The 12,232-nt window shown below is 35.8% G+C and overlaps 1 protein-coding gene across 1 annotated transcript; it reads right to left on the minus strand.

The window, feature by feature from the left end:
• Positions 1 to 1,410: 1,410 nt before the first annotated feature.
• LOC127798008 (uncharacterized) lies at positions 1,411 to 11,922 on the minus strand. Its single transcript, XM_052331282.1, has 9 exons — positions 11,464 to 11,922; positions 9,099 to 9,193; positions 8,191 to 8,270; positions 6,579 to 6,620; positions 6,384 to 6,511; positions 6,101 to 6,281; positions 5,325 to 5,503; positions 2,005 to 2,226; positions 1,411 to 1,919 (listed from the first exon to the last, which is right to left on the minus strand). The coding sequence occupies exons 1-9, from the start codon at positions 11,808 to 11,810 to the stop codon at positions 1,613 to 1,615; spliced, it is 1,581 nt and encodes a 526-aa protein (XP_052187242.1). The 5' UTR covers positions 11,811 to 11,922; the 3' UTR covers positions 1,411 to 1,612.
• Between the last annotated feature and the right edge of the window lie 310 nt (positions 11,923 to 12,232).

Raw genomic sequence — 12,232 nt, forward strand, 5'->3', positions numbered from 1 at the left:
ATATACATATAATATTTATTTTTTTAATATTATTATAAATTATTAATTCTTATCTCACTTAAAATTACAGTTACTTTCATAATTACAATTATAATCATAATTAATCATTTATTTATTTATTTATTTATAACAAAATTTATACATGTCTTTTTTAATTATATCTATTAAATAAAAATATATTTGATTTGATTAAATTACTCAAAAAGATTTGACATAATTTAATTCGGGGAGACGAAATGAAAAGTTTAATTGAATGGGAGTTTTAAGTCCATTATTGACTAAACTACGTTAGTATCGGGCAATATAAATTGTTCGATTTTTTTAATTTTTATTTATTTTTTAATTTGTTTGATTTGAATATATATTTGATTAAATTTATTCGATTTTAGAAAAAATTTGATATGTTTAATTTAAATAATTCAATTAATTCGATTACATCTATATCTAACTAGCATCCACATTTAACTGGAAATTATTTTCAATTAGATATAGATGTAATTGAATGAATCAAATTATTCAAATTACACATATTGATTTTTTTCTAAAATTGAACTAATTCAATCGAATAGATGTTCAAATCAAATAAATTGAAAAAAAAAATTAAATCGTTTAAATTGTCTTACATTAACGTAATCCAATTAGTAATATCCAACGCATAGAAATATTGAAACAATTATATATAATTGGAATAATTTTTTTTACCATACATCATTAGTTTAATATTACATAATATGCCTGCTTAAATTTATAATACAAGAACCTAATTGGAGAAATATATGGAATGGATAAAGTATTTTTAATATGCTCGAGGTTACTTAAAAATAATTAAACAAAACGGTCGTGGGCCTGTGGCTGTGACCATATATCATTAGTTTAATATTATTATTATATAAGGTGCCTGCCTAAATTTATAATACAAAAAACCTAATTAAAGATATATACGGAGTGGATAAAGTATATTTTTAATATGTTCAAAGTTACTTAAAAACGAATATACCAAGTAGTCTTATATAAGAATTATGATCTTGTCAATAATTAACTCTAATTAAGTTTTGAGAGCGCTTTTCAATAATTTTTAATAATATCTGTAATTTCTCTATTTTTTTTCTCCATGTCTCTTTATACCTTCTTTTTTTTTTTTTCTCAATTGATTGTCTAAACCCTAAAATTGACAGTGATGGTGAGAGATTTCTTTTTCTTTTTTTTAATTTTTTAAGAAAAAATATACTATGAATTATGAACTTGACACTAAAATAAACTGAAAAAATATTTGTATCAACCCGGCCCCAAGACATGAAGGGTTTTCAAGTCTACGCGGTAAACGTGAAAGACGAGCTAAAGTCAAGTCAAGTCAAGTCAACGTCTGAAATACTACAAATATGCTGGTGCTGGTGCATGGAGAAGAGAAAATCGTTCAAATACACTGTAAATATCTACATTCAACTGTGAAGCAAAGCATTCAAGAGAGAGAATCCAATCGAATGCCTGTCAAATAACTGATGCATTAGCACGTTATTCTACATCTTTTACCACCGATTAATTATTAGTGAATTTAATCACAACAATATACTAAATCCTGCAAATGAAGCAATTTCTGTTAACATGAAATTGATCAACTAATCCCGCCCCGGACCCATGGAGCTGAACCTGTTCTTGCTGCATTTGAGTAGTAATCGCCCACGTTTGCCACAAAGAGAGGATCCCTGTCTTCGCATCTCAGCTCATTGCTACCATCGCCATCTGCGTTTCCTTGGTCGGTCTGTTCTAGCTCTCTTGTTAGATTCTCCATTGTCTTCTTCAAAGTCGCCTTGCTCATCTGCCCCGTGTCTCCAGTTGAGATGCCAACCATTGTTATCTTTGGAAGAAGAGGGCTTTGCTGTACCTCTTGTTTCATGTGTTCCCCAGATGCAGCTTCCACTCTGCGGTAACAAGAGGGGTGTAATTAGCATGAAGCAGGATAAATTTGAAGAATGCCTCACTTGCACAGGTAATAAAGGAGCCTACCTTTCATCTGATAGGGGCTTCTGCCATCGTTTTGACAATAGGCCCATAAACCAATCTCTGAAAGGTAGCCGGAAACTTCGTCCTCGTTCTTGCTGGGGTCGAATGCTCTCTGTTGATGTGAGCTCTGAAATGCCATGGTGCTGAAGATGGTTAGTGTTTTCTGATTCTGAATTAGCTAAAGTTCTGGAGGACTCGGAAGCTCTCAGCAAGGAAGCTGCAGTCCTACACACCCAATTCATACCAAATGTTGAAAGGCATTGCAGGAATGCAATAATACGTATCAATGTAAAAGCAAACCAAACTACTTCAACTCAAATTTCTGTCAGCTTATTAAAAGCTTGTCAAGCTGTACTTGTTATCCAAATAATCCAAGCTTGAACGCTTGCTGGATCTCACAGTTTAATAAGCTTGGCTCAAACTTGGCTTGAGGAGTTTAAAACTAGGGAAAAAAAAAAAAAGAATCAAGCTACTCAATAGCATTTTTGATAAAACTCATTTGCAATTGGCTCAAAAGTTAAACAAACTAACTTGAATACATTTTGAAACTCCTCAAGTTTTCAAACCAAGCTTCAACAGCCTACTTTCAACCTCGCTCTTTCGTAGCTGACAAATATCCCATTTCATCAGTGAGGTGGACCAGCTAAACTTTAGAATGCAGTCGATTGTCACTATTGCAATATACTTAAGGAATTGGAGCTACCAAGACATCTCCACAAACACGCTTCAAAGATAAATTGCATAACTATTCAACCCAATTAAATAACTATAGGGCAAATTACACCATCATGCCATAGAACTTTCTTGAAAAGCATGACAGAAGCATTTATACAGTGAAATTTACACCATCCCTTGCCTTTTAAGTTTGTGTAGCCGATGGCCTCCTCATGCTACAATATTAGTCAAACTAACTAATGTTTGATTAAGTGAAGCCTTGAATTTTGTTAATTTCCTGATCTATTCTACCATTACAAACATAATTAACACAAAAACCAACTTAAATATATTTATTAATTTCTAATTGCCAATTTTTTAGTTCCATTTGGCAATCATCACTTCATCCCAACCTCTGTATCTTCCACTCTACGTCATCCCAGCCTTCCAACCTTTCTCTTTCTCATTGCCGCCACCATCACAGGCATGATACCACCCCAAACCCACTGTCACCTGGCTTACCACTTCTCCTTTCATCCCTCTCTTCTCTCTCGGCCAATCACCACCAATGGCCTAACTTCCACGTTCTTCCTTGCCATCACTATTCCAACCAGCTGACACCCCTCCCCCCTTTTCTCTTGGCGAACCACCAATGCAAGGTCCACAACTAGCACGACCAATTTCCACCCAACCACTCATCATAATTGATCCTCAGCACCTAACTCCATATTGCTTAGCCCCCATTCCCACCCCTAAAAGAGATCTTGCCACCCAAGGCCCCAAACCACCACTTTGCCACTTAAGTCCCCAGCCCAACCACCCCACCCCATCAGGGTCCTGCCACCCAAAGCCCCAAAGGCCACTAATGACCTACGCCCAACCATACCCCCTAATCCCATCACTAAATTACATAATAAACCCTTACAACCACACAAAATTCATCACCAGCTTCCCTGAAAAAAGGCATATTAAAACACTGCCAGTTTAACTTTATTATTATTATTTATTTATTTATTTATTTTTATTTTTTTGGGGGGGTGGGGGGGGGGGGGGGGGGGGGAAGCTACAACGTGTTTTGGCAGTGGGAGTGGTATTAAGATGAGTTAATGGAAGTGGAAAGGAGGAGTTCAAGGCGACAGATAAGTGAGAGAATGGGCTATGGTGGACTTGGATGCAATTGCTACATAGGTGGTGATGAGTTTCACAAAGAGAAATAGAGTGAGGATAGGGGGTTTTCTGGTTTCATAGATAGAAAGAGATATGCACAATAAGGAAGGGGGCAGTTGTGGGATAATCATTGAGCATTCTGCCGGGCTGGGAATTTGTGGAGATGATGGTGAAGAATGAGATATGGACAATGAGGGTCATCATTAAGGTTGTGCCACAGGGGGGGATTTGTGGAGTCAATGGTAAAGTGACTTTCACATTTGTTTATTTGGTTGACTACTTTATTAATAAATTGAAGTTTTCTACTTGAGATACAGTTTTTGTTGATCTTTTATTGACAGATAAGAATTGTGAAGCAATTTGCATTTTTTTCATTTTTGTTGACTTCTTTACTGATAAATGAAAATGTATGACTAAATTAAATCTTTAGGTAATTTTTCTTATTACAACAACAAACATATCAAGCCTTAATCTCAGGTGGTCAGAATAATTATTTAACAATCTCAGTTAACTACATCAACTAACAAACGCTAACATTGAAACTCAGTGTAATTTCCACAATGTGGTGGCTGTTATCTCTGTCTTCAATAGAACTTGGCTCACTTTGCTCCAACTTTTTAACTGCCTAAAACCTGCTTTGTTTAGCAAAGCAATGAAAATAAAACAAGTGTCAATTAACCAGAAGGTCAACACTTGCCGAGATGAGCTTCTATGTAAGCTAATAAATTAAATAGACACATCACGCAGATCAAGCCTTTCATTCTAGGCCAGTCAACGGATCAGGTCTGGACCCAGAGCTGATATAGTTCCAATCCATTTACGTGAGTCTAAACTAAATATATCCAATTACAAAACCTAGTTCCAAATCTGATTACAGATATAATAAATGATTCATACAAGGATTTATTAGTTCTGACCTGATTAGGACCTGAACCATTTAAAATTAAATATATAGTATGTTATATAAACATATATCAAGGATAAATAATCTAACAATTATGGATATAGTTTTATCTAAAGGCTAATGTAAGCCCTATATTATGGGGAACATTTTTTTAGAGGGAAACCCACTTGTATGGTTGATTCATACACTTTCTTGTGTGAATTGTGAAGTCTCTGCTTAGTTTTTGATTTGAGATGAGTCAGTTGGGGTTGAGATTGTTTGGACAGAGGGACAAAGCAGAAGACAGTAGAAAGGAAATAAAAAAATTTGAAGGGCAAAGAATTTGTCTGAAATGAAACAGTTAATCAATTCCAAGTAAATGGATCAGAACCCAGGTCTTGGATGGATCAAGACATGGGTGAGATCTGTGATCGGGGATATTGGGTCCAGAGACATGTAAAATAAGCCTATTTCATTCTATCAAGCTTCAAAGGTATGAAGGGTGAAGGAACCAAGGTATCTATTACATTAAAAAGAACCAAAACCCAATACTGCTCGGGCTCAAAGAAAGTACCATGAGAAGCTAAAAACATGGGAAATTGAGATTGACATAGGATACCTGCGTTCAAATGAATCAACCATGTAAGGAAATTTTGGCTGAATTCCAGTAGCTTTACGCAACCACCTATTCCCAAGAAGTACTTTATCCACAGCATAGAGAAGCTGAATTTCAGCAGCCTTTGATATGACACTCAAAGGTATTGCAGGGTGGCCCATTTCATCCAGCACTTCCTGAACCTAAAAGAAGAGAAACAGGGTAAGTTGAAAACACCAAAGGCTCCAGATTTTCATGGTCAGTATTTTCAGAAAAAGGCAACACATAAGGTGTCAGATTCTATATATTCACACACTCAAAGAGGCTCACAAAGCGGTGCACATAGAGGCACAAAACATAGAATGATTGGAACCCTTTGCCCTGCAACAAGTTAATAGTTCTAGGATGAAATCAAACTTTGTGGATATAACACCCTCCCTCCACAAAAGAGCAGTCACAGGAACAAGACAAGGAAAGTAAGGTGAAAATGAAAGAAAGAACCCAAATGACCAAGACTGATAAAGAAGTGGATCTGCATGCATGCCAGCATTGTCTATCTAAAATCTATTATCGCAAACCCACCCACCCACCCCACACAAAAAGAAAAGAAAGCCAGCAAAATAACTCAATAGGTGCCTGGGAGAAATAAGTAAAGAGCATGAGCCTGAGCAAATAAATCCAAACAATGCCCAATCATAGTCAACTTGTGTCCAAAAGAAAGAATGCACACACACACAAATAAATCCCAGCATTCCTGAATCTGGACCTATCTTTTTGACTGATGCGTGTTTTTTTAGTACCTCTGGCGGTTCCCACGTGCTCTCTGCGGTCTCTTCAATCATTTCTGAGGCCAAACTATCATCAATAACATCTCGGCGACGTTGAAAGTTCCGAGTTTGAATTAATGCATGGAAATGCTGATCAGTAGATTCTTCAAGAATCTTATCTAACATGCCTTTATCAAAAAAATATGGAGTATACCTAACACGAGCAATAAGAAACAGTGGAAGTCACAGATGTTTGGTATGAACAATAACAGGAATTAGGAAATCAAAGTGTATGAGATGGAATAGATTCATATACCACTTAATCCCATCTGTTGTTGCAATTGCAATATCTAAGTTTTGAGAACTGAAAACAGGTACACCATCAACCTTCTTCCTTGCACCATTTTGGGGCATTGTCTTGAGAAGTTTATTAGCTTCCTTGACCTGCATGAACAGAAAACTATTATAGAAATATGCTTATGCCTAAAAAGCGCCATCATTTTAAACTTACTTGTTTCTCATTGGGAACAAACTGGAACAAGTGAGGTTTCTCCTGCATTAAAAAGGTGAAACATAAAAAAAGGCGCAGAGAAAGGTCCACAAGATAAATTTGAGCAATATAACAAGAATATTAAGAAATCAAGGGATCAGCTCAAAATATATCAAATATTTCATCACCTAAAAAAGTGCCAATAGAAACAGTAAGCAAGTTTTGTTAACAAAAATATCTGTACCTATTCAAGAAGAAAAGTTTAAAAGGGGAAAACGTTGTTCCAATCATTTGACACAAATACCTTTTAAGCCCATTCTACTCTTACCTGCCCCAGGTGCAGATTTCATATAGAACTGCATATTTTTCATCATACCACAGCCTACCTCCTTCATAGCCTTTCCTCATACTTGTATCACCCTCAGCTTGAATGGTTGAATCATCTTGTTTTTTACAGCTGAAGAACAAATTGACCAAGGAACTTGCATCTTGTTTGAACACAGGCAACCTCTAATTTCTTAAATTGCATGTTTCCTTGGGAAAATAAATCTAGCCACACATACACCTTAGCATCCATATTTTAATTAAAACAACTAATCATGTTATAAATCAAGCATTCATTTATTCATAAATCATAAAATTCAAGATATGTGGGTGCACCACATTAGCACACTCTTCCATGCAAAGTCTTATCCCAATAGTTTTTGAGTTTGTTAAATGAATTCTATATCTCCATTTTTGAAATAAGTTCATACCTTCGGTTAAACCATAAAGCTAACATATGTTCCCTTACTAGTTCGATGTTCATATGTTGATATGAAAACCTTTATGACAGGTTGTCAACTATCTAATGCAGTCCTCTTTCTTCATCTAAGATAGATAATATTTCTATGAGAACTGAACACTAAGCACGCATAGGCAGACTTTATAAACCTGTATGCATACAAGAGTAAACGTAGGACAGCCCTCATGCACAAGGCTCCCAGCTTTGCAAGGATTAGGAGACCCTTTTTTTTTTTTTTAATGTAGTCTTACCATTGCTTTAAAAAGACACTATTTCCATAACTTCAATCCAATGACCTTCTAGTCACAAAGGAGTAATCTTATCATTGTTACCAAGGCTCTCCCTCATATAGAAGTAAAGGTAGAAGGTGCAAAAATTTAGTCAAAATAAAAATAAAAATAAAAAAGTTTCTTCAGAAAAATTTAGAGAGAGAGAGACATGGATTATCCTCCTTCCAAACATAAAAACGTGCAAAGGAGAATAATAATATATAAGAGATAAACTTCAATAAAAAGGCATAATTTTCTCACGTTAACTAATGGCTAATCCATGTGAAAAATTATCACAATTACTTCTTCCTTCCTTATATTAGTAACAGAGGGAAGAATTAATATGTGGTAAAAAGAACAGGCATGCCAACTAATGAAAATATGGCTATACAAGATGACAATTATATCTAAACAATCTTAAAGGCCATACACCTCAAACAATGATATATTAACCAAGTCATGCATCTAGAATTGCCATGACAATTGTGTATGTGTGTAGGCAGAAATTCATGTAGAAATTCAACACTTTTACTTAAATATGAAACTGAAACAGAAACCATTGTGCTGGAGCAAGCCATACCTTGAAGTGTTCATATGCTAAATCAAGACGACAAGCACCAACCACGCCACTTGGAATATTCAACCGTTTGACATAAGAAACTGAAAAACATAATCAGTTATACATCAGATACCCCTTCTATAACAAGTATAACCAGGTAAGATTCCGATCTTAGGCAAAGAAATCTAAAAGGAACAAAAGGAAAAGTGTGAAGTGCCAAATAAGCCGCGGTCCTTTAAAAATGGGTCAAATAAGCCACAGTACTTTAAGATTTGGGGTGAAATTAATCGTTGTACTTTAAAAATACACAAATTGCAACTGTGTGGGGTTCTTCAAATTTGAATTTACGACTATGGGGTTATTTTGATTGGGGATAGAGTTAATGTTGTTAATAGAATTAAAACATCATTGGATGGAGTTTAAAAAATTCAACCATAATGGTTAATGTGGCCCAAAACTAAAAGTACAATGGCTTATTTGACACCTTTTAAAGTACACTGGCAAAATGCCCAAAGTCTAAAAGTACAATGGCTTATTTGACTCTTCTCAAAGTACAATAGCCAAATTGGCCTCAAAGCCAAGTATAGTGGGTTATTTGGCACTTCACCAAAAGGAAAATCAAAACTCAAGCCATTTATAAAGAACACAGAAAAAATGAATCCAAGCATAAGACTTCAATTAATTACTGGTGACAATAATTCCAAAAATCAAATGAACATGGGAATCTGTATAGAACAGCCTTCAACTTAGGTAACGAGCATTTATGTTATCAACTTCTACCAAACAAAAGGATACCATGTACACAGAATTACTATGTCAACTTGATGGCACAACCATTTAAAACTATGGTTGGCTACATAGAGAAACTTGTTTCCCAAAAGTCAAAAAGTAATGCAGTCAATAAAAACACGTGAAGGTACTGTGGATACCTGCATCACCTAGATCAAAGAAAAAGCGGAAGACAGGCCCGTTCCTCTCGCTCTTAGTAACTGCTGAAAATATCTTCTTAAGCCATTCAGGTGTTCTATATATAAAGAGAATTAGCCAAAGTAGCATTATGCATTTAACATTATCATTTCAACCCAAAAAGAGGAGTAAAGATACTAACTGCATAATAAAATAATAATAAATTAATTATAAAAAATAAACATACAGTTGTGCATATGTAGAATACATTATCATTGCAGCAAGGGGGAGGTAAGACTTGTATGATCCATATTCAGATATGCATTTGGTCCATATATATTCTGTTGTGGACTCCATTGAATGTTATCTCACACTGGTGATCAGTATTAAACAACATCTTGATTCTAAATTAAGTGGAGTTTGATTTTCTAATATCAGATATAGCAAAAGGAAATATATCATTTTCGCAGCTGCACCGTAAGAAGCTTTCATTCCTCAATCCCCTTCAGATGTATTCTTGATATTCATTTGAGTTTGTCCAATTGAGTTCATTGTTCTTGTGCTTGTTGCTAATTCTGCTGTTCCTGCTTTAATTTGTATCCGAGCCTAACTTCAATCCATTCCTCAAACCCACCGCAACTAGTAACTATCAGCCTCATCTACCATCAGTTCACAACCAACCTTGTTCAACACATTAAACACACAATTTTTGTAAGCCTCTACTTTAATATTTTTTGCATCAATTTATCATTCAGCAATCAGATAATCATCATCATTGCCACCACGGCATCCTTCATTGACCCACCTTGAAAACATCAACATTCATCACATCAGCACCCGACAGGAATAATAGCTACAACATCTTTGAATCTTCACCAAAAGCTTTCGCCAAAAAATATCTCAAACCATCACAACATAATGAAAGTCACTGGCTTCATTGTCAACACAACGAAACAAAAGATCTCTCGAGGCCATAGGAGTCACAATCGAGCGTCATGAAAGCCATCATTAACTATTAATAATGGAGGGCATGGAAGCAAATATTTTGGACAATATTATTCTAAGTAAATAATTAATCAAACTCCTTGCCCCCCTAGCTGAGGGGAAAATGCCACTTTGTAGTTCCAAGATTCAAGGATGGCCTATTTCATTGTTGAGAAAACAAAAAAGCAAGAGGAACAGGTTTCTCCAATTGAATGGAAACATCTCTAGATAAGCAAGCACCCCACCGGATGAGAGAAGCAAAAGATTATCAATCTCAGAAACACATCACTGCCTATACATGTTACAAGGCCAGCTCCCACATTAGCGAATTAAACCCTCCTCGGAGTTAGAGGATCACTATACTTCCATTAGGTAAGTCAATCTACTAGGTAGATTTCTACAAACGGCACAGTTATTATCCTGCTGGAACCTCCTCGCCTCTTTAAGAACCATATAGTGATGTCTGAGTTTTCTCCCTTGACAAGGGCGGATGTACTTAGGGACAAGGTGGGGCACTTCACACTTCCCTACACTGAGATGTCCAATTTTTGCTATTTTCATGTATATTTTTGTCTATTCAATTAAAATGCTTGTAAAACTTCTTCCACTGAATTTTTTTACTCACGGAACTTACATTAATATGCAGCTTCTGTAGCTGTTATCTTAAAAAGTTATCCTTTTCTATCATTTCTTGAAATAATAGACTTAGAAAATTACAATAATTAAAACTCATATGTTGCAGATAGATGTTTAAGCTTTCATTACTAACTTCTTCTGATTATAAATTAGGGTAAAAAATGTATGCATGGTTTTATGCAAAATTTGCCCCATCTGTAGAATCCTAGGTCTGCCCCTATCTCTTGATAATTGCTTTCATTTCTATTATTCCTTCGAAGAAAACTTCACGTGGTTTACTTTGGAGCAAATGGAAGAACGTCTTTGTTCATCACAATTATAGTTCATACAAACATTTTAGGTAAACCAAGAAGAATTTTTCTAGGCCTGAGTGATATCCCAACTTCAGGAAAGAAGACAAGGAAGCAAATCAACTTAACATTACCTTGAGTTCTGAGGTGGGTTTTATGGTGAAAAATCAAATGGAAGGAAATCAAATTAGCATTGTCTTCCCTTCCCTTCCCTTCAGTCTTACTTTCTCTAGTCTATTTACTTTTCCCCTTCCCCTTTCAAAATTAAACAGTTAGTTCACCTCCATTTCTCTTTGCAAAACCAATCAAATATAGTATCTACTTCCTCTCCAACTTCTGTCCCCTCTTCTTTTCTCTTTCCCTTCCACGAGGTCCAAACACAGCTTCATCTATCTTAAGGAATTCAATTCTCCAATTCTTACACACCAAACACAACTCAAACGAAAATTAACTTGAAAATTAAAGAAAGGGGTTTTACCTTTTGGAGATAAATGGAATGTCGAAGTGGGTGGAAACAGCCATAAGCCCAGTTCCAGAGAGGTCACACATGCTGAAAACCTGCCCCACGAAGGCCGGGCCACTGTTCCCGGCCGAACTCAGCCGCGAAATCCGCACCGTCGACGGAAACCCGGAACCGGAGCTCGACGGCATGCCCTTGAGCGACGACGGCGAGTCGGCCTGAGCCGACTCGGACGAGGACGAGAGTTGTGGGGGCGAGCCGACGAACGGGAGAGGAAGGAAGGTCTTGGAGGCTGTGAATTGCGTGAAGCTGGAGAAGTTGTGGATTGGGTTGTGATTGCTGTGGTGGTGAGGATGGGAAGCCATTGAAGAGCCGAAAGGTTGATTCCCTGTTGAGAGAGACAGAGAGAGATTCACATCGGAAGTTTCATCTCCGGTAGCATTGCTCTCTTTGGCCGGATTGATTATGCTCAGAAAAAATATTTTCAACTTTAGAATATTGCTTTTTGTTAATTTCCAATAAATAATTTATATTATGTTTTGAGACATCATCTTTGACTTCTACAAAAATATAAAAGTTTAATTTTTAATAATATTTTTATATTTGTATGCCTCTAATATTTAGATAATTTAATTTCATAAACTCTACCAATATAACTTAGGTGTGGACTAATGAGACTTCTTTTCAAAATAATTAAATTATCAATGAGATACCACTTTATGAAATCTTCATAATGTTTTATTATATTCAGAGACATGACATTTTTCTCCTCTTAATTGAAAAATGT

This window comes from Diospyros lotus, chromosome 3 (assembly GCF_014633365.1).
Source record: "Diospyros lotus cultivar Yz01 chromosome 3, ASM1463336v1, whole genome shotgun sequence".
Lineage (NCBI taxonomy): Eukaryota > Viridiplantae > Streptophyta > Magnoliopsida > Ericales > Ebenaceae > Diospyros > Diospyros lotus.